General features: G+C 39.9%; 1 protein-coding gene across 1 annotated transcript in view; it reads left to right on the top strand.

Moving 5' to 3' along the window:
* The first annotated feature begins 4,074 nt into the window (after positions 1 to 4,074).
* Positions 4,075 to 22,896, top strand: part of EX2 (UvrB/UvrC domain protein (DUF3506)) — a 123,268-nt gene continuing 104,446 nt past the window's right edge. The window contains exons 1-4 of the mRNA XM_089395896.1: positions 4,075 to 4,229; positions 4,407 to 4,494; positions 21,578 to 21,694; positions 21,792 to 21,857. Of these exons, the coding sequence (XP_089252022.1) occupies positions 4,138 to 4,229; positions 4,407 to 4,494; positions 21,578 to 21,694; positions 21,792 to 21,857 (363 nt within the window). The 5' untranslated portion in view covers positions 4,075 to 4,137. The remainder of the gene's footprint in view (positions 4,230 to 4,406; positions 4,495 to 21,577; positions 21,695 to 21,791; positions 21,858 to 22,896) is intronic.

Here is a 22,896-nt window from a genome sequence, read left to right as displayed (position 1 = left end):
AACACATTTTTGCTGGAAGCAAATCACGGTGGATCCATCGATGTCTGCGATCAACTCCTAGACATACAGAATGTGAGAACTAAAAACATGTGTTAAACAATGGGCCAGGGACCATATTCCTAATCAAAGAAGGGCACTGGAAGAAATTGAATATATTTGTATTTCCTCACAAAATTCATTTATATCCTCAGGTTTTCCAGAGGCCATTAAATACTAAATTTTTCCATAGGTTTGTCGACCATAGGAGGAATAAAAATTCTTTATGGGACTTATAGGATGATATAGGTATCTCTCACTACTCTCAATAGGATTTGGAAAAGTCTGCTAAGGCCCATTTTGCTAGTATATACAAAGATCCTGGTGTAAATGTGATTCAGGACCAACTATAAGTTATTCAACATTTTCCTGGTTTCTTCTTAGAGGAAGATTCTGCTAGTTTGGGAGGTCCTATATCCTTGGAAGAAATTAAGGGTGTCCTTCACTCCTTTGATAAGGACAGGAGTCCTGGTCCCGATGGGTGGACAGTTGAACCGTTTTTGGATTTTTTTAAACTATTCGGAAATGACATTTTACAGGTGGTGGAAGAGGCTAGGACATTGGGGAGGGTGTCTAGAGTAATCAATGCCACATTTATTGCTCTTATTCCTAAATGCTCCAAACCCCTCTGCTTGAATGATTTTCGACCGATATCTTTGTGTAACTTGATATACAAAGTTATTGTTAAAGTCATTTCCAACAAACTAAAAAATTTACTCTCCATGGTTGTATCTCTTGAACAATTTGCCTTCCTCCCTTAGAGCATGATTCATGATGCTATTGGAGCGACTAGAGAGGCCTTGCATTCCATAAAGACAAAAAAATGTAGTGCTATGATTCTCAAAATGGACCTGGTCAAAGCTTACGATAGGGTGAATTGGGACTTTCACAGGATCTTGCTCATACATACAAGTATGGACCTTAAGGCTACCAATAGGATCATGGATGCATTGCTTCTGCTAATTTCTGTCCTTGTAAATGGATCACCCTTCATTTTTTTCTCTTACTCCAAAGGCCTTTGTCAAGGCTATCCCTTATCCCCCATTTTATTTCTTCTAATTATCGAGGGCCTTAGCAGGATGATATCCAAGCCTAAATGTGATGGTCGAATTAAGAGGGTCAATGTAACTAAGTTTATTTATCTAATTCATCTACTCTTTATGGATGATGTTCTGATTTTTGGGGATGGTTCAGTTTCTGAATGGACACATTTTCATTATCTTTTGTTTCGTGATAGACATGGAGATCAACCTCCATAAATCATCCTTACTCCAGTACAATATTCAAGAGCATACCATAGTTTCCATAACTTATTTCCTTGCTTGCAAGGTGGCTCCTTTAGACTGTGGCTTCATCTATTTGGGTTATCATCTTAAACCTAATTGTTACCAAGCAAAAGATTGGTCGTGGCTTATTAAAAAGGTTGAAAGCAAGATTAACAACTAGTACTACAAGCGACTTTCTCTAGGTGGTTGTATGAAATTGGTTAAATATGTTCTATAAAGTATATTGGTTTATTGGCTTACCCTCTCAAAGATTCCCAAATCAACCATCCAGAGGATCTGACAATGTATGTTTAATTTTATCTAAGAAGATCAAGGCTGGATTTCTTTTGGCCAATTGAAAATTTCTATCTCATCCAAAGGCCTTTGGGGGTTGGGGATTTAAAAACCTTCATTGGTTTAGCCTTGCTCTTGCTGTGAAAAACTTTTGGAGAGTTGTCTCAGGTACAGGAATTTTGAGTTAGATTATTCTTGAAAAATATCTCCACAATTGGTCTTTCTCAAATTGGTTGAGGTCCTTTCATGTACAAAAATCCCTTTCAAAGTTGATTACTTGGAGGGGTCTTATGGAGGCTTCTCCCTGGATTACAAAATAACTTGACTAAAAGGTGGGCAATGGCCAAAAAACTATCCTCAGGAAGGATCCTTTTATAGGGGGAAATACTTTCTACAAGCTGTCTCTAGAGCTTATATCCATTCTCAATCCCTTTGGCATCTCCAAGCTTTGCCATGCCTCTATGTCTATATCTCCGACTGTATCTACCAATTGTTGGAAAAGTTCCCATGTTTTGGGTCTTCAGGGAACCCTAGCTATCGAATGAGATTCATTTATTTCAAAACTTTCGTCTAGTGGGCTTTATCTAAAAAATGAAGAAGACTACATCGTATGGAGTTGGAACACTTCTACAGGGCAGGTCATTGCCAACTAGGCCTTTGACTCCATTTATGCCTACTCTCTAGACCATAAGGACATCAATTGGCAGAAGAAGATTTGGTCATGGTCACTACCACAAAAACTCAAATGTTTTGTATGGCTTTCCTTGGGAGAATTGTATTCTCACTTGGGATAACTTGTCTCGCAAGGGCTTCATAGGTCCTAATGCTTGTTGCCCCTGCTTGAGAGGGCCTGAATCAATAGATTGCCTTTTTTTCAATTGTTCCTTTTCTACAACTCTCTGGAATGATGTTTTATCTTCTGTCAATGTACAAGTTGTTGGTTTATATCCTTCCTTTGAGTCTTGCCTCCATTAGTGGGATCCCAAGACGGGTATTTACAAATCTCTGCCCGTATTCATTGCCCGAGGCATTTGGAAGGTTCTCAACGAGATTATATTTGAAAATTGTCTTATCAATCATCCAATCATTATTGCACAGATCCTTGGTTTTTTTAATGATTTATTGATGCCTTAAAAGTTAAAATATTGCCAAACCTTTCATTTTCCCATGAGCCCTCAAACCTGTAATGTTGAATTTTTTGATGGTGCAACGCAAGAAGGGATGTGTGGTGGAGGTGTTTTTTTACTCTACCAGGGGGCTCTCTCCTTTCGTATCTGGCTGAATTTGGGGATAGGCACAAACACCAAGGCAGAAAGTGCTACATGTTGGGCACTCTTGTTTTTACCTCTCATTTAAATATTGACTCTCTTAAGGTATATGGGGACTCAAAGTGCATCATTAATTGGCTTGCAGGGAGACATAAAATCGAGGTTTTAAATTTGAAATACTAGCAAGAAAGGGTAAAAAATCCAAAAGAAAATTTCCTTTTCCTCTCGTTCCAACATGTTCACTGGGAATGGAACAGTCTAGCAGACATCCTCTCAAAGAAGGCCCTATTTGCAGAAGAAGGCTTCATCTATTTTGAAGAAAGACAAGGCTACTTATTATTGAACTGTGTGAGGATTCAACTTTCCACGGATCAGGAATTTCCAATGGTTTAACCTCGTCCAACTTATGCTACAATTTTGCGAAATTTGCCTTACTTCTGTCAACTCTATGAAATAACATCGAGTCTCCAATCCTTATTCATTCATACTTGCATCTAGATATCTATGTTGATAACATTTACTCTTACATTTAGTGTCCATATATCCACTTTTTTGTATAGATGATGCTGATAGCTTTTTGGATACTCTGTTTTTTGTAATGTTCGTTATAACATATCTTGCACTTCATGGATGGAAATGACACATCAATGCAAATGAGAAACAACTATATAGATATATAGTCGTTATATATACACACACACACACACACACACACACACATATATATATATATATATCACCAAGGCGTCAAATTTGTCAAGACGACTAAAAATAACTGGAATGCGACCATTTTTTTTACAAAAGCTCGATAGTAGGAGTGCTTGAATCGTGTTTTTGATGGTGCAAAAGAATTTAGCACCATCAAAACCCTTAAGGCACCTAAAATCTTGGAGCTTGAAAGCTGTAACCCAAATTTCCAAAAATCTCTACAAGATTTTACCAAAATAATGCCATATTTTTCATGATTTTTCGAGCGAAATTTACACTTCATTTTTTTTACATATATAAAATACAATATATATATATAGTATTTATTTATATCATATATATATATATATATATAAAATACCATATATATATATATATTTTGTATTTATTTATATTATATATATATATATAAAATACAATATATATATATTCTATTTATTTATATATATAATATTTTATTTATTTGCAAAAGGTGTATAGATAATTTTTGAGGCAAAAGTGGGCGTCTTCCGTTACTTATTGGACACCAGGAGTCCGTTGTACCCGTATCCAGGAAGAAGAAGCGAATGGGGATAACTGTAGCAGCAGCAGGAGTGGTGCGGGCAAATCTTCCATTGTACTGTGGAGATTGGAAGGGATGCGATAAAAGGCGTGCGAGGTATTGTCCTCATCCTTATCCCATCTGTTGCCATGGGTCCTCCTCCTCATCTGAGGGTGGGGAGAGCAGAACATCATCGAACATCGGTGGCGTTACGAGCGGTGCGGGCAAAAGGCTGCAAAATTATTTGGAATTCCACAGAGGGAAAGCGAATATTATCAGCAATGTTAATGCCAGTGCCAGCGCTACCCAGTGGGATTGGGATCGATGGCAGGAGCATTTTTCCGAGGTGGATGAACATGAGAGTCTCAGCTCCGTTTTGAAGGTATTCATCTCCATACACCCTAATTCTAATGTTTACTGAAACCATCACAGGCTCTTATCTGGGTCATGTTGGCATGTAGTCATTTGGGTCATTTTAAGTGCTTGTGCCAAATTCCCTCTGGGTTAGGTGCCAGGTCTGACGGCTATCTGTTCTGCCAAAATTGTCTGGTACTTGCACCTGGCGCATCCCTTTGAAACCAAAGCTATACTGGAGGGTCAGGCCACAGGAAGTACCAACATTGGTGGGCAATTTACAACTCTGCCAGATATTTGTAACACCCGGATGGCGTATAAGGCATACCTGCACCAAAAGCTTTTCCAATCCCGAAGCTGGGATTGATGTGATAAAGTCTTTGCTTACTCTGCTATTAATATCGTAAGCAGTTTTGGTGTCATACTTTTGGGGCCTTCTTTGGCTTGTGGTTGTTACCTATGTCCTGTTGCAGTGCAATGTTTTCACTTTATTCTGCATTAATACTCGCTTTTTCTTCTTATGTCAAACTCACCAGTTAACCAATCGTAACTCACCAGTGAACCAGTGCTCTGTTAGCAGGGGACTTCCCATGAGTCCCAGACTCCATGTGTAGGATGTATTGGCAGGAGAAGGTGAACCACTCATCCTGCTCATATGCCATAGGAGAAGGTGAACCACTCATCCTACCATCATGGGGTATTGGGAAGGTGAACCACTCACCCTATACGCAAAGCACCACTATGGAAAGGTGAACCACTCACCCTATGGTCGCTCATAGCTCCAAGAAGTACCCCAAGCCCCCTAGAGCTCAACATCCAACTCAAACGGGACCCTCATAAGAGGGTCTCTCCACGACTCCAAGTTGTTCACAGAAGGTTAATAATTTGACCTTACCCAGGGGCTTCGTAAGAATATCCGCGCCCTGTTCATCAGTCCCAATGGGATGGAGCCTTATTGCTCCCTGTTGTTCCATATCTCGGATAAAGTGGTATCTGATATCAATATGCTTGGAGCGGTCATGAAACACAGGATTATCATAAAGACGAATCCCACTTTGGTTGTCGCAGGAGATCACGGTGGTATCCAGCACATGCCCAAACAACTCACTAAAGAGCTTCCTCAACCAAACAACTTCACAGGAGGCCTTACTTTCAGCAATATATTCTCTGCAGTGCTCAAAGCAACTGATTTCTGCGTCTTGCTCATCCAGGATATTGAAGCAGAACCTAGTGAGAAGACATCCCGATGTGCTCTTATGATACACCACACTGCCAACCCAGTCAGCATCAGAATTACCGTGGAGCGTCAAATTCCCGACAATGTATCTCAGTCCATAGGTGATTTTGCCCCGGAGATATCTCAAGATATTCTTGGCAGCAATCCAATGTATGTGATGAGGCTCGACCATAAATTGACTCAATGTATTCACTGCAAAACATATGTCCGGACGGGAGTTCACCAAGAACATCAGGGTCCCCACGAGTTGACGATACTCAGAAGGATTTCCCAAATTGGGCCCAACAACACTTCCGCATAACTTCTTGAAGTTAAGTTCCATCGGAGTAGTCACGGACTTACAATCCACCATCCCAAATCTTTCAAGTAACTTCACAATGTATTTTCCTTGGGAAAGGAAAATCTCACCTGGCTTTTGCCAAACCTATAAGCCTAGGAAGTAGTCACAATCCTAGGTCCTTCATCTCGAATTCGGAAGCCAACTCCCTCTTACATTGATAAATAAGAGAGTCTGCACCTATCAAAAAGAGATCGTCCACATAAAGTACCAAGATGAGAGGTCTATCATTTTCAAACTTGAAATAAAGGTTCGGATTAGCTTCACTTCTTGTGAAACCTAGCTTCATTAGATAGCTGTTGATCCTCTCATACCAACCCTGAGGAGCTTGCTTCAACCCATAGAGGGCTTTCTTCAACCTGCATACATGTGTCTTTTGATCTAGAATTTCGAACCCCTTGGGTTGTTCTATATAGACTTCCTCCTTAAGTGAACCATGCAAGAAGGCGGCCTTGACATCCATTTGATGTAAATTCCATCCTTGAGAGGCAGCAAGGGCAATGATCGAACACCCTTAAAACACACCCCAGTGGAATGAGATACAGTGATAATAAACACCCTTAAAACACACCCCAGTGGAATGAGATACAGTGATAATAAACACCCTTAAAACACACCCAATGGACTGAGATATTTATATTAACAACTCAAAATTTTTACAGTGTTGATATATAATCTTCACCACAAAGGAAATGACAGGGAAAAGCCTCTTTGTTTATTTTCTGAGCAAACATATCGAAGAATAATGTGACAGGGAAACCTGGTTCTTTCTCTCCAGCGAAGATGTCTTCAATTTAGCAGTCCCTCCAGAGAAAATAGCCATTTGTGTTTGCTGTTGTGTTTAGAGTGTCCAACATTACTCCTTTTCTTCATAACTTGTCCCATGCATAAGGAAATGACACCAACAACTACATCGTTCTAGAGAAATAGGCTGTATGAAGCTCGAATTGAATAATATTTGAATTCACAATTTCTTTCCCTTGACCCTAGCAGAGAAACACATAGCAGAATGAAGGAATACAACTTAGAAATTTCCTCCAGTAGCAAAGAGGCTCACGACTCAATGTAAATTCGTCTCCAATGGCAGCAATACGTTCCTCAATAGAAAGGAAACACGCCCAACAGTAAATGAGAGGGATTTCGACCTCTTTCCAACTTAGCAATTTCATGCCTCAGCTAAAGACTTCGACCAACAAGGAACTGAAAGTTTTTGGGGTCTGTTCAAATTCCAGAACTCTTTTTTGGCAACAAACATTCGATCCCCCTTGACTGTATGAGATGTGACTACCAAATCGGCCCCAGTAGTGGCTGGCAATTAATATCTTCATGGGTATTTCCCAGCGTGTCACAATGAGATGGAAAATAACAAATAAGACCATAAAATCAACTGATAACACTAGAATACCTCAATATTTCTCGGAAATCTTGTTCTCCATTGAAGCTCAATGGTGAAATCTGAGTGATTTCACTATCAAATTCAAACTAGGGTGTCTAGTTTCAATACCAAAGTCTGATATGACAGCTAGGGTTCCAAAACCCTAGGCTTCTTCTTCAAACTCTCTCCAAGAGCACTTTCTCCAAACTCACAAATGCACAAATGAATCAAGAGAGACCCCCTCATTTCCCTTTTTTACAACTCACTTACCTTTTCCCTCCAATAAAATATTTAAAAACACTTCCTTTATTATTTAATAAAGTGGCTTTTATAAACTAATTGATGTCACTTTTAATGTCGAAAAATGTTTAATTTGCCTTTGTGGTCACACTAACCACCCAAAGCCCCTTTTTATCATTTTGCCTTGTAGATCTTTTCGCCCTGATTCCAACGAGTTATTACACTAAGGGTTTCTTCAAGAAATCAGCCCAAAACAACACCTTAAGCATAATTAATTAAAATATGCTTGTTAATAACGCCGTTTTATGGAAATTGTCGGAATGCAACGGAACCAAGAGCAAACCGTGCAGAATTGATTTCAATGATGAAATATGGTAAGCGATCCTAGTCAGACACATAAAACACCTCTAAAACCCTTCGGGCCCACCAATGGAGTGATCCTGTTCCTATGACTAGACTGACACAAGCTATGGAAAACTCTCCTAACCACCTCGCCAGGCTGACACAAGCTATGGAAAACCCTCCTAACCACCTCGCCAGGTAATCCAAAATTTGGGGACATTATAGTCTCCCCTCCCCAAAATTGCTTGCCCTCAAGCAATGCCATCACATGTTGCCTCTCCACAAGCTGATCCAAGTGAATAACAAGGTCCCAAACCATCCTAATCATCTCGAAGCATCTCTCGTTCCACTCACTTACCAACAAGGAATAGACACCAGAGGCCCTCTGGACACTAAGTAGAGCGTCTCAAAAATGTGAAATTCTGACCAACTCCTCAAGACGCTGCTCTATCGGAAAACCAATCCCATGCACCTCATGAGTGAACTCCTGAAAGTACGTCCAAAACCTGCTAAAAAGGGTCCTCGTTCATAGGAACTAACCGCTACCACCTTTGACACCCTCAATGAATCACTGAGACGTGAAACAAGCTCCGCCAAATTGAAGTCCAATGGAAGATTTAGTGATCTTCCCCCTGTAAAGAACAACTCTTCCATAATGGTAGCTGAGTTGTCGAGACCTGTAATGCCCGAGTCCCATGCTAGTCTCATAAGGGAATTGCCATGCTGCTGCTGCAACACTCTAATTATAACTGATTGTTGGGGCGAAGTACTGCTAACAGTTGGCGCCCATCTGTGCCTCATCACTAGTCCCTGTATGCAACCAACAATGTTATAAAAACTGAACTGGTGATTGAACTGAAAAACCTTGTGGATTGGGAACTGGTCGGAACCGCACCAAAACTGGTAAATAACCGGTTTACCAAAAACACATAAAATATTCATATTTTAAAGAAAAACATATATATTCATGTGCATCCATATGAATCCAAACCATTTATACACAAATATGCAAAAGTTCTCATTTACATAGCATGTAAGGGTGCACATAACCAAAATAGCATCAAGTGCAATCCATCTATGAACCAAAAATACATCAACAAATAGGCTCTAGATGGCCTCTAACATCCAAAAAAAATCATGCTACAACAAATGCCTACATATCATCAAAATCATTGCCTATATTGGGGTCTTCACCATCAATATAACCATTTAGGCATTAAAATAAGATAGAAAAACGTAGCATGTCATGTCAAGATTTTGTTTGAGTGATGGGTACATTTTTAGTAGAGTCATGATAGAGGAGTTCGACAACCAATGCCACTAACATCAAAGTACATAGAGGGCTTGGTGCTCTTTATTAAATACTAGTTCCATACCCTCGTACATGACAAAATCCAATGGAAACGTTGCAATCCCCCCAATCCTGAAATCCTGAAAAACTATTAAGTTTGCTGGATTTTGAGTGAAATCTAAAATTCTACTTTCTCCATATGAAATCCAATGAGGTTGGAACCACTCTCAAACATCTTGAGTCATTTCATGGTAATGTTAAAAATTTAAGTAAAAGTGAAGAATTTAACATTACCATGAATTGCATAGCAATACTAGGGCCATAGGCTTGATTATTAGGCTGAGGGCCATAGGCTTGAATATTAGGCTAGCCTAGGGGAGAGTAAGAAGTGGGCCAACCAACTGGAAAAAAAGGGCAACATTTCTCTGCATAGAACCTGTCCTGAGCCAGTACCGAACCGGCCTATTCCGGTTCAGACTAGTTTTGGGCCAAAAACGGCTGGACCGGTCGGTTCCAGCCGGTTCCAGTCCGATTCTGATAACACTAACAACCAATAGATGGACACCATGTATCATGAATCAATCTAGTGCCTGCTAAACTGCCCTGCTTCTGCCTAATCACACAACAGAGTATGCTATCCCGTCTTCTGGTGATGTACCCAATTACTACCTGGAGCCCACATGCCTTATTGTAAAATAGGCCTACCATCCATTGTGCCCCATGCTCATACAATGCCTCGAAATGTCCTACCGAAGGTGTGCCATGCAACTCTCCCCTGATCATCTCCCTAAGTGTGTACTTAGGGGCGGAACATACACTGCCTCTGTAGTGGGTCACATCATCCCAAATCATGTATCTGTCAACTCACGCTTCAACCATATGCCTCAATTGGGAAGTCATTATCTTGTCCACGATGCACTGTGTCTCACCCATTTGTCTTAGGTGACCACCGTGTGTCCTGCTGTATATGATGAGAGCATCAAAGAACAACAAAAGCCTCTGTAACAATATGCTGTATTGGAAAGTGACAGATGCATGGGTCAATCCCAAAGGCATGATTAAGTACCCATATGGTTACCCATGGGTAGTTTTGCGAGTATCCTGATTTCTGACTCTAATTAGGTGATGCTCCAATCAAAGATCAAACTTAGAGGAATGCAATGCTCCTTGACGCTTATCCATCCACTCATCGATCCTAGGTAAGCCAGGCCCATTGGTATGCTCGATGTCCTAGTCAATCTGCCTCCCCAAAAGCAATGCTTTGAGATCCCGCTGTGCAACTCCCTACACCACTGCATAAAACCATGCATCATTGTACTCCTCTGCATACCTCTGCACACCATGGCATATCCTTGTACCCCACTGGATATCACCACTTGCTGCTGAGGGACCTTATATTGTCTAGTATCCCACACGTGCCAATGTATCTACCATCCTGCTAGTGGACCCACCATGATGTGAGCCATATCTCCTCTTTCTTGGTAGACCTAAGTGGCATGACTCCTCACATGCTAATGGGGATGTCACTGTTGTGTCGATTCTCGGTGGCTCTTGCCCCCAATACATCAATGGAAGAACATCATTCCCATATATTGCTCTATCTGGTGGCATACAAATGCCATCCCATCTTAATAACTCTCGTTGGGGCATTCTGACCACCTTGCAACCCCATGCATGAACGATGTGCAAAGACATTTCCCAAAGTCTGCACACTCCTGCTTCAAACCAACTCGCCACCAACGCTGACCATAACTCTAATGGAAGTGTGAAGGAACGTGAATGCTTGCTCATTGGGTCAAGCACCCTGTCAATGTTGTAGTCATCCTTCACACTTGGGAACTGGTTGAAAACCCCACCTAGATCCCAATGCCAACTAGGGTCTCTAGTATCCACTCCACTCGTGTCAACCAACTTGGATCCTAGATGGACGTATCCTCATATGAAATATATTTGTATCCACATCCCACAGGTGTATAATCAGAAACCTCTGGAACATACCTCTCTACAAGTGCCAGTTCATCTAGGTGCTCCTCGTGCTCCACTATCACAGGAGGCTCTTCTATCAAATCATCAATGTCCCTAACATCCTCTTTTGTGATGGTTGCCATAGAATAATGTACACAATGCAACTCCATTCAAAGTTGCCCGACCTGCAAGTCTGATTCTTGAAGGGTCATCTGAGTGCTCTTCAAGGACTCCTGGGAAATCTCAAGCTCATAAGTAAGCCTGTCGACTTCCTCCTCTTTCCCTACTAGTGCATCATGATATATCTCAGCAAGCATGAGTAGGTGATATTTGTCTGAAAGGTGTAGGTAGTTAGATTTCATCTCTACCAATGCCTTTCTGAGGGTCTGAAAATCTGCAAGTGAAGGCTCTCCTCCCAAATTGTCATGTATCACTTCACCTCCTCCAACAATAATCTGCCACCAATGCCTATATATTATCATATTGCCACGTGGCTGCCATATTCTTGTCTGTGTTCAGCTTCAATTGGTTTTCCAAGTTATGGGCACAAGTAGGCTTATGAGCAACATTTGCTTCATCAATTGATCGGCCTGGGTTCGCATTGTTGACAACCTGTGTCTTATCATCTCTGCAAACCTCTTGGGAATCATCATCAATTGTCGTGGCCTCATGATTTTCTTTGTACTCATCATCTAACTGAACAATTTCGCTAAGTGATGACAAGTATTTTGTAGCAATTTTTGACTCTACTTCATCCCAACCCCTTGTACCAACCTGTAGCTGTGGATCTGTGCTAGCTTCATTTTCAATGGGTATGACTTTTCCCAATTCGTCCTGGGAGGTTTGGTCATGGTATTCACCTTCAACTACAGGCACTGTCTCTTCTGTATGAGTTAATACCTTTCTCCTATCTTTATCTGAATTATTATTCTCCTTTGGGCTCCCTTCAATCCTTACTTCCTGGTCCTTAGCTACCTTTTCATCTTTGGATCTGCTATTCCTTTTTTTATTTGCTGCCTTTGATGACACCCATGCTTCCATGTGCTCTATCATCTTTGCAAAGATTTTGTTATAGTTTTCAAAGATTTGGGCCAACAATTCTTCTTGATTTGGAAGCATTTTTCCCTTGTTATAATCTGCCCTTTGAACCCTACAGCTGTCCTAGAACATGCTCTGTTGTTTTAACAACAACCCATGACTGAGCCAAGATTAAGGCTCTGATACCACTGTAATAATCCTCCTTGTTAATCTTCCAATTTTCTTTTAGCTAGAGTTTGAGTGATATATTTCTTCAAACAGTTTGTTTATACTTGCTGTAGGTGACCATTTACCACTGTAATATTCTCACATAGGGAACAACACAAAATTTCAATAATTTTCTGAGTGTGTGACTGAGTTTGGTCGCAGATTTCTTCAAACAATTTAGGACAAACACTGTTGTAGGTGTATATTCATGCATTCACTCTCAATAATGACATACAGTGATAATAAACACCCTTAAAACACACCCCAGTGGACTGATATATTTATATTAACAACTCAGAAATTTTACAGTGCTGATGTATAATCTTCACCACAAAGGAAATGACAGGAAAAAGCCTCTTTGTTTATTTTCTAAGCAAACACATCGAAGAATAATGTGACAAGGAAACCTGGTTCTTTCTCTACAACAAAGATGTCTTCAATTTAGCAGTCCCTCCAGAGAAAATAGGCACACGTGTTTGCTGTTGCGTTTAGAGTGTCCAACATTTTTTCTGAATTCAGGTTTTTGTGATCCATAATGAATTAAGAAAAGTCTTCTGGTAGAAATCACATAAGAGAAATTTTTGGCTGATGCGTTTCGAACCAACAAGTGTGGTTCATCATCAGGACTAGATGAAGAGGCAGACCATGGCAAAGGCTTAAATAAAGAGCAATGTAGAGACCGTAATTTCAAGTAATGAGTATTTTTGAACAATAATATTTAAATTATGATATTAATTTATTAGAAACAAATATTTTTAAGTAACAGCTAGTTTTTGAAAAATAATATTTAAATTTTGATATTAATTTATTAAGTTATTAAAAACAAATATTATTAAGTAACGACTATATTAAACGTTAAATTAATTTATTAAAATCAAATAATATGAAAAATTCTATTAATGGGAAATAATCGAAAAAATAACTAACAAGAATAAAAAAATCAAAGTTAAATTCCAAACAAGGAGAGAAGTAAAAAATTATAAAAAAGAGTCAAGACCCTAATCGAGACAAGATCATTTAATAAATAAAAATAATTAATGGAAATAAAATAAACTAAAATAAAAATAATTAATGAAAAATAAATAAAATAAAACAAAAATATATACAAGTCAAAAGAAATATATATATATATATATATATTCGAAGAAAAGTAATTAATAAATAAAACATGGTCTTCGATAAAATACGGGGTTGAGGCTCATTAAACAAATAACAAAAATACTAAAAGGAGTTAAGAACGAATAGGATGATAAAATACTTAAGAAAACACGAAGGATCAAGAATATAAACTCTAATGAAGAATAAACCAACAACAAATACTATAAAAATGACACCGATATCTACTTAGATAAATAAACAAACAAAATAAATCCCAAAAAGAAACCTAAAAAACTAGGAGGACAGGGAACCAACTTTTACTAATAATCCAACCATCATCTATATTCAAATTATTGGGCCTTTTTTTCGATTTCTAGGGCCTCCCTCAATTTATGGTGATGGAAATAGATGTGATGCTTAGATTTATCTGCATGCTCTGCCAAAGCAGAGGAGCGGGTCTTGCCATGCTTGATGTCAGCGACATGCTCACGAATCCTTTGATTAATCGAGCGACCAGTCTCACCAATGTAGGGAGTCCCACAAGAGCATGGGATAACGTAAACACCCTTCATATTCTTGGGGTCCATTGGGTCTTTTACAGATCTAAGGGAGCTCTGGATGGTGTTTAAAGGCCTAAAGGTTGAAGCCACCTTATGTTTCCTTAGGATCTTCGCAATCTTGTTAGTGGTCCCTTGGATAAAAGGAAGATGAACACTAAAAAATTGATCCTTGGTATCTTTCTTAGCACTAGGACCTTTTTCAGCTCTGAGGAAAGCCTTAGTACATTGGTGTCTACTATACCCATTATTAAAGAAAACACTTAGGAGATGTGCTTTCTCTTTATTGAGATGGCTGTCATCAGAAACTCTTAAAGCTCTAGTCATTAAGTTATTGAGAACACTAAGCTTATACCTCGTTTTCTTCATACCCCGTCCCATGCATAAGGAAATGACACCAACAGCAACAACGTTCTTGAGAAATGGGTTGTATGAAGCTCAACCTGAATAATATTTGAACTCAGAATTCTTTCCCTTTTCCCCAACAAAGAGACACATATCAGAATGAAGGAATACGACCAAGAAATTTCCTCCAGCAACAAAGAGGCTCACGGCTCAATGTAAATTCATCTCCAATGGCAACAATATGTTCCTCAGTAGAAAGGAAACACGTCCAACAGTAAATGAGAGGGTATTCGACCTCTTTCCACCTTAGCAATTTTGTGCCTCAGCTAAAGACTTCAACCAGCAAGGAAGTGAAAGTTTTTGGGGCATGTTCAAACTCTAGAACTCGTTTTTGGCATTAGACATTCGATTCCCCTTGACTGTATGAGATGTGACTACCAAATCGACCCCACCTGTGGCTTTGCAATTAATATCTTCATGGGTATCTCCCAGCTTGTCACAATGAGATGGAAAATAACAAATAAGACCAAAAAGTCAACTGATAATACTAGAATACCTCAATATTTATCAGAAATCTTGTTCACCATTGAAGCTCAGTGGTGAAATTTGAGTGATCTCACTCTCGAATCCAAACCAGGGTGTCAAGTTTCAATATTGAAGTTTCATATGGTGGCTAGGGTTCCAAAACCCTAGCTTCTTCTTCAAACTCTCTCTAAGAGCAATTTCTCCAAACTCACAAATGCACGAATGAATAAGGAGAGACCCCCTCATTTCCCTTTTTTATAACTCACTTAACTTTTCCCTGCAATTAAAAATTTAAAAGCACTTTTCATTTCTTTATTTAACAAAGTGACTTTTATAAACTAATTAAACTCACTTTTAATGCCAGAAAATTCTTAATTCTCCTTTGTTGTCACACTGGCCACCCAAAGCCCCTTTTTATCATTCTGCCCTGTAGATCTTTTTGCCCTGATTCCAACTAGTTATTACACTAAGGTGTTTCTCCAAGTAATCAACACGAAACAACACCTAAATCATAATTAATTAAAATATGCTTGTTAATAACGCCATTTTACGGAAATCGTCAGAATGCAACGAAACCAAGAGCAAACTTTGCGGAATTGATCACGATGATGAAATATGGTAAGCAATCCTAGTCGGACCCATAAAACACTAAAACCCTTCGGGCCTACCAATGGAGTGATCCTGCTCGTATGACCAGGCTAACACATGCTCTGGAAAACCCTCCCTAACCACCTCACCAGGTAATCCAAAATTAGGGGACATTAAAGCCACTATGAATGGTATCACGGGTCTCCAATTGGATCAAACGTGTCATTGCTCCACCAATAAAGTCTAAAATGATGATACAATCCCTACCATGTCTCCTCGGGTGAGACAAAATCCCGTTTGGGCCCTGGATCAGGTTGGTTGGGCAATGTGGTCCAAGTGCATCATCATCTCTGCATGACTGGGGCACGAACAAGAAATAGGTGGTGTTGAAGAATCCCATGGCGTGGAAATCAATGCTCTGCTGTGGTGGAGGCCCATGGCTCTCAACGCTCACCCTACAAGTGCCATCATGACCCCCTAAAGGCTTGGATCCTGTATAGGGAGGCCAAGTCCAAGATGAAGACCCACCTGCAATCCTGTATAAGATCCATGGCGTTTCCTCACCTTCCAGTACAAAAATTCATTAGAGCAATTGAGTAAATAACCTTGCAAATCAGGGGCCCAAGTGGACACTTCATAGTGGCATGCCCATCCAAATGGGCTTTAGAATGTACTGGGGTCCCCAAGCTCAACATGGAGGTTAATAAAGGAACCTATTTGGTGGTTTCAACCTCTAAGGGAGTGACAGGTCCATGGTACATCCGTCAGATGGCAAGTGTCATGTGAGTGATGGTGGAACGAAGTGGGGTCGCAGGGAAGGCCCCAACCCACATGCCATAGTATCAGGGTAGCTATAATGAGGGAAGCCCACACATGGGTATATAGATGTAGGAGGGAGCAATTGTGGTTCAAGAGTTACCTTGACCTTTGTGCCTTTTATTGATTTTCCTTTCTTTTAACTGCTTGGGGCCCAAGGGAATGAGAGCATGATGCATATGATAAAGCAGTGAACACCCCCTTAAGGTTGGGCAGTTCATCGCCCACCATAGTTTGGGACAATCACTGGTTCCTTAATGATGCAAGGGACATACATAGGGGCCCTAGGAACCAAGGTGATGACCATAATGATAAGGGGTAGAGCTCATGTTTAGCTTTTGCCCACACGCTAAATTTTTATGTCGTGACCATCTTTTGCATTTTATGGTACATTTTCTGTTGTAAGTGGCCAACTTATGCTTTTGACTTTCTTTTTAGCTGCATCAACCTCCAGGGCATTGTTCTAGGCCCAATCCAAAGTGTGGACAAGGGGAAGGGGAGGCTAACTCTTTGTGGACACAATGGACAAATGTGCAACCCAGATGAGAAATATGTGAAAAGGGGTTATAATGAGCGGAGGGGAGTGATATATATGGTTTCGGGAAGCGGGACCACGCAACCAGAAACAGGGTTTCCCATGTAGTGCCACTCCTAAAGCCAGTGGCCAATAAATGAGATCCCACGGGACTAGGATACAAGACTAACCACCAAGTTGGGACAAGGGAACAAGAGTATAGTCCAAGCCCATTCTTTCCACCGAATACCCCCATTAATCCATGTCCAAATGTTCCAGTACAAACAAGTAAAAACACCGAATTGCATAATGAAAAACCATACATTCGTGGTTGGAAGGCCCACCTTCAAACATACGATCATAACATATGGGCGAGGACACATAATGGTTGGCTCAGGTGGCCGGGAATGGTGGCACATCGAGCTATTTGGTGGCGGCAAGGGGCTACCAATTCTAGTCAAATCTAGGAGAAAAAAAATCTCCTATGCATGTCACCCATTGGTGGTGGGTAACAGGCCCTAGAGAAAGCAACGAGTTGATATATTTCTAATTGTTGTGACTCATCAGGTACCATGCGCTCCAAGCACTCGTACAACCCATCCCTGACCTCCATAGTATGATCTTCTCCTAGCATAACTTTATAATGATACTTTGGGTTTAGGATATACCTAGCTGCATCTATAGGACGATGGAGTTGAATTCCAATCATCACTGGAATACATTTTCTGCAAGTTTTGTTGTTGGGAAGTGAGAGATTGCAATGTGAGGAAGTGAATTGCAAATCTTGTGATGGCGAGCCTAACAAGCTCCTTGCCCCCAATGTTTTTCCTCATTAGGCTCAATACCCATGAGTGTTTATAGATGTATTTTGTGATACTCTTGGCATGCTCTACATGATTCTTCACTCACTCCACTTTTCCTGTGTCCTCAAGCATGAGGTCTATATGCAATGTGCAACACACGGAGTCCAAAATATGGTCCTATATTTGGCCTCTAGCAACTTTCCAACAAGAACATAATTTGAGGCATTATCAGTGATGACCTGCACAACATTCTGCTCCCCCACTGTTGTAACAATCTCATCCAAAAGCTCAAATAATAGGTTGGCATCTTTCACCCTATCAGATGCATCAACTGATCTCAAAAACATGGTTCCTTGAGGGCAAGAGACAAAAAAATTTATGATAGTGTGGTTTTTTCCATCAGTCCATCCATCTGACATGATGGAACAACCTGTTTTGGTCCATGACTCTTTAAATTCATTCAAATAATCTCCAATGGATGCAATCTCTCTTTGCAAAAGAGTTCCCCTCAAGTCATGCATAGTAGGGCCTTTGAAGCCCTTTCCTGCAACAATAGCAACATCCCACATAGCTTGGTAGTAAGGTGAGCGAGCAACATTAAAGGGGATATCTGCATCATACCACCATTTGACAATGTATTCAAAAGCAACATCTTTGCATTTCTTTTTCCAATGAGCATCCAAGGTGGGTTGACTTAGACTTGGTTGGGAGGCAGTGGCACTAGTAGTAGTAGAGGCAGAGGTGGAGGAAGGTGTGAAATAAATCTTAATGTTCATCCTTTTTTTAACCTTTGGCTTGGCCTTAAGGTTGAGAGTGAGACCCACTTGCTTCTCTCCTAGCCATAGCTTTTGCAAGTTCCTTCTTACAATTTCATCTTGTATAGCCTTTTCCCTAGCCTTTGCCTCCTGATGCTTCTCAAACTTTTCAAGGTGTTATTTCCTAATAGGCCCTATCACTTTATCTGGTGCATCACAAGGGGTTACTTGGCCTCTTATACCAGCCAAATGTTGTTTCAACCTATAAATACCCCCTCCTCCCATTGGGTGCTTGCAATATTTGCACAAAAAATTTGCCATCAACAACATCACAGTGAACCCATGTAACGTCTTTGGCTTTTGGAGCCATAATGGATGGTGAAATTTCAAATTTGAAAGGAAAGAGATCTACAAACAAAATAGGAAAATGCAAAACCTATGATCAACTACTATCCTTCTTCCTTGATGCCTTTTAACTTGAAAGTTGAAACTTGAAAGAGGGGAAAAATTAAAAACAGAGACAACAATGAAATATGGAGTTTTTTTAGGGAAAAATCATACCTGGAAGGTGTTGAAGGAAATGTAACTAGGTTTGGTTTTCATATATGTACTTTTGATAATTGTATTTATTCAGGAAAAGAAATATTATTTGTATAATATATGTCAATGAGTTTCTTGCTCATTGAAATAGGTCTAGCACATGTTAAAGTGCTATAGGTGAGTCAAAGAGTCAAAAGAATTATGTTGAAGACCTTAAGGGCATGTTACTATAGGTATACTTATGTATTAGAGTCAAAGAAGACACCTCCAAGCAAAGTCAAGTCTCCTCCAAGCATGTGGCACCATCAAAAGAAGCCATCTGAAGCAAATAAGTCAAGTCGGCCTACAATCCTCTATATATAGAGGCTGTCCACTCCTCCAACGTCAAGCGAGTAAGGAAGATGAGTTAAGGGTGAAGAGAAAGCGAAGAAAAGGAGCCTCTAGTGCAACGAAGGAGGAGAAAGAAATACTGAGCCTTGGAAGTCTGTTCTAGGGCTAAATATAGTCACACGTGCGAAAAGGAGAGGGTCTCCCTGCGGTCATAGCAGCCCTCTATCACAATCACATAAACTTCATTGTTTGGGCTAGATAATTAGGCCTATAAGGCCTCTCACTCAAACGAAGAAGGAACTCACTCAAGCGAAGAAGGAAGAGGTCAATCTCACAAGAAATCCCCTCACACGTGCGAAGAAATAGGGCTGCACTACTGTAATAACAAGTCTGCAACTATATCTCAATAAAGAGCTCGGTTGGGCAAGAGAGAAAGGTCTCCTTATGTGTACTAAGGATCAAGGATAAAACATCTCTTCTAGAGCTCACATAACAAGGTCTATCTTCAGTTGCCAAAAGGAGGAGGAGGACGAAGTGCTGGAAGAAGGAAGACTAAGTGCCGGGAAGTGCAGAAAGGAGAAAGGACTTGACTTGTGCTTGGAGGACATTCTCGTCAAGGGTCTAGGGTTTTGGCATTTATCAATAGAAGCTTCAATAAGAGAAACTTACCAAAGGGTTTTCCTCTCAAGAGAAGAGAGGTTTTGGCCTTGGCAGAGAGCCAACATCTTGTGTTCTTGTTCTTATGTTTTAGGTAGCAGTTTGATGAAGTACACACACATGCATTAATAATAATAAGAAAAGATTAAGCTAACAAGAAAAAGTAAAAAGACTCCACAAATTGTTATCAAGTTAAGAAGAATAACGCTACACCTAATTGCCCTTGATTCTTCAACAAAAGGTTGGAAATGAAAACTTGTTGACGAAGCCTCCTCCCAAAGATGCCAACTCCACTAGAAAGCTCCTCCAATATAACAAACAACCTCCAAACTTGCTGCGGTTGCTCCAGAACTCAAGGCTGTTACAACACTGTCCAAGCTCACAAACTCTCACAAACACTAGAAATCAAATGTGTGAGGCAAACGAGAGCTTGGGCTTGCTTTTATAATTTTAGGGGAGCAAATTTCACCAAGAGCAAGTGTAGCTCAAACCCACTAAAGAGAAAATGTGGCACATTGAAGGTCATATAGAATGGTGGACACATCAAGCTTCTCCCTTTTTTCCATTGTGGTGATTTGTCATAAATACCACTAGGCCATGCAATCTGCATAATAGTCTTTAGCTTGAAGTTCCTGAAAGATTGGTATGCATGATTCCATTCTATTGTCTGAACTTTGAAGCATTAGCATGCGTGGTTGCATTCTATTGACTAAGTTCCTAAAAGATTGCAACAAGATAGAATAGTCTAATTGGCGTTCTGGGAAGGATCTTTGACTTTACAATTAAAGTATCTCCTCCGAGGGAGCCTTGGGGGAAAGCGTGTGATCTGTTACTCACAGTGGCGGGCTTTAAATAACATCCTAAGTTCTAACTTCTCTGATTTCTTACACATTGTATTGTTGTAACTTTCTTTTCCAGAGGGTCTACCTGGGATGCAAGGTTGTGCAGGTGCAGGGGTGCAGATCTTGTGATGGATGGAGAAGAAATTTTGAACTAGGACTAGAGGGAGGAGTTTCCACCATTGTATATATTTTGAAAGAAAACTAAAAAGTGAGTTGTCCAGTGGGTTGTATATGCTTATCCTCAAAGGCTATCAGCACGCAACAGGTAGCAGAAGTGCTCTGCCCAGCTATAGCAGTGCAGTTTTAATTTAGGCTGTTCTTTTGGGTCACTAGTGGAGTCTCTTAATAGAACATGTTATTGTCCTTATTTTTTATGTATTATGTACCATACATATTAAGTATGATCTGAATACCAATGTTCTTGTCTTGTATTTAGCAGAGACATTTAATTGGTTGTATTTGAGTGCCTAAGTATAAGGGTTGTGTCCTCCAACTTATAGCTAGTAGTTCTAACTCCATTTAGCCAAGTAAGGATAAGAATGCATATCTGTTCATCAACGCATCAGTCTATTTTTAATCGTCATTTATTAATTTAGCACTTACTGAAATTTGGATGTTCTTTCAAAGCCCTTAAAGCTACATTGGTCGCTGTTCTTAGAAATGATGACCGGAGGAACTTTTGCTAACAAATATGCTATTATGTAAACAGTTTCAATTAGAAGAAGCGGTTGAGAATGAAGAGTTCCAGGAAGCTTCTCGGCTAAAAAGAGCTCTTGAGGCAGCAATGGCAAAGGACACTATTGCTGATGTCATGGATGAGCTCAAGGTTAGAGCAAATGTTCTCATAAATTTTAAGTTTGAAATTAACTGAATAAATGCACCGTTTGATTTTTTCCACAACTCATAAGGCTTTACTAATGCAGAAATCAGTAGAAGAAGAACGCTATTGGGATGCAGCAAGAATCCGTGATGACGCTGGTGCTGGACTAGTAAGTGAATCACGATTATGGATCTATGGATTGAAACAGAATCTACTTAACTGGTGGTTAGGATATCTACAAATAATCATAACCAATTTCAAATCTCTTTATATGCTCAAGTTTTTGTGATCGTTTCTGTTAATAATTTTATTAGGAGAATCCTTAATCCAAGATGCATCTTTTGTGTTTGACTTGTAAATTCACTCCTTTGTTGAGAGTATTATTATGTTTTACTGATATCTTCGTTATTGTTATCTTTTGTCTATAGCATCTTTCAATAATATTCTTTTACAAGGCTTAAATCTTTTATTTTGCTTGTTTTACTAGTTTAGGATTTCGAGCGAGGGATGGCATTGAGGATCTCTTTTTTGGTAAAATGCAATATGTATATTTCCCAAACCTCAATCTAAAGTGATCATCCACATTCAAAAGATAAATTTAGGCTCATAGGAGTTATTCCATAAAAGGGAACTAATCAATCTCTTTTGAAGCAAAAAATAATATAAACCTGAGCTATGACTGAATTGGTTCTCCCGCTGGTGTATGTGGGTTTTGTTGAATTTTCTACAAGATGAACAGTAGAAACCAAATTTTCTGATCTGATAATTACTACCTAATGATATTTAACAATTTATCTTTATCCCACTGATATCTTTGAGCAATTATGCTTAGAAAATCTCAACAGTAATGCAGCGAAAGCAGTAAGATCATAAAGAGACAGCCGCGCACAATAGAGACGAGAAATTTTTCCATGGGAAACCCAAATTTGGGAGAAAACCCAGCAACTCTTGTTCCAGGAGAAATTTTCTTCAGCAAGGTTTACAAATCCAAATTTGTCTAGAAATCTGTGCCAAAATCCAAGTCTAAACACCAGTCAAACCTTGACAAACTACCAGCCAGTGAACGCTGGTCACACCAACCAAATAGTCAATTCTGGTCAACTTTCGGCCTGGCCAACTTATCTCATTCGGGCAACTTTGGACCTGTGGTTGGCTTCTGCAGTCAACTCAGACCTGCGGTCAACCCCCTGCAGTCAAACCCATGGTCA

The sequence above is a fragment of the Pinus tabuliformis genome, chromosome 1_2 (assembly GCF_031772625.1).
Source record: "Pinus tabuliformis cultivar Carrire ecotype Pingquan chromosome 1_2, CPIR1, whole genome shotgun sequence".
Taxonomy (NCBI): Eukaryota; Viridiplantae; Streptophyta; class Pinopsida; order Pinales; family Pinaceae; genus Pinus; species Pinus tabuliformis.
This window is presented reverse-complemented; position numbering and strand designations above follow the sequence as displayed.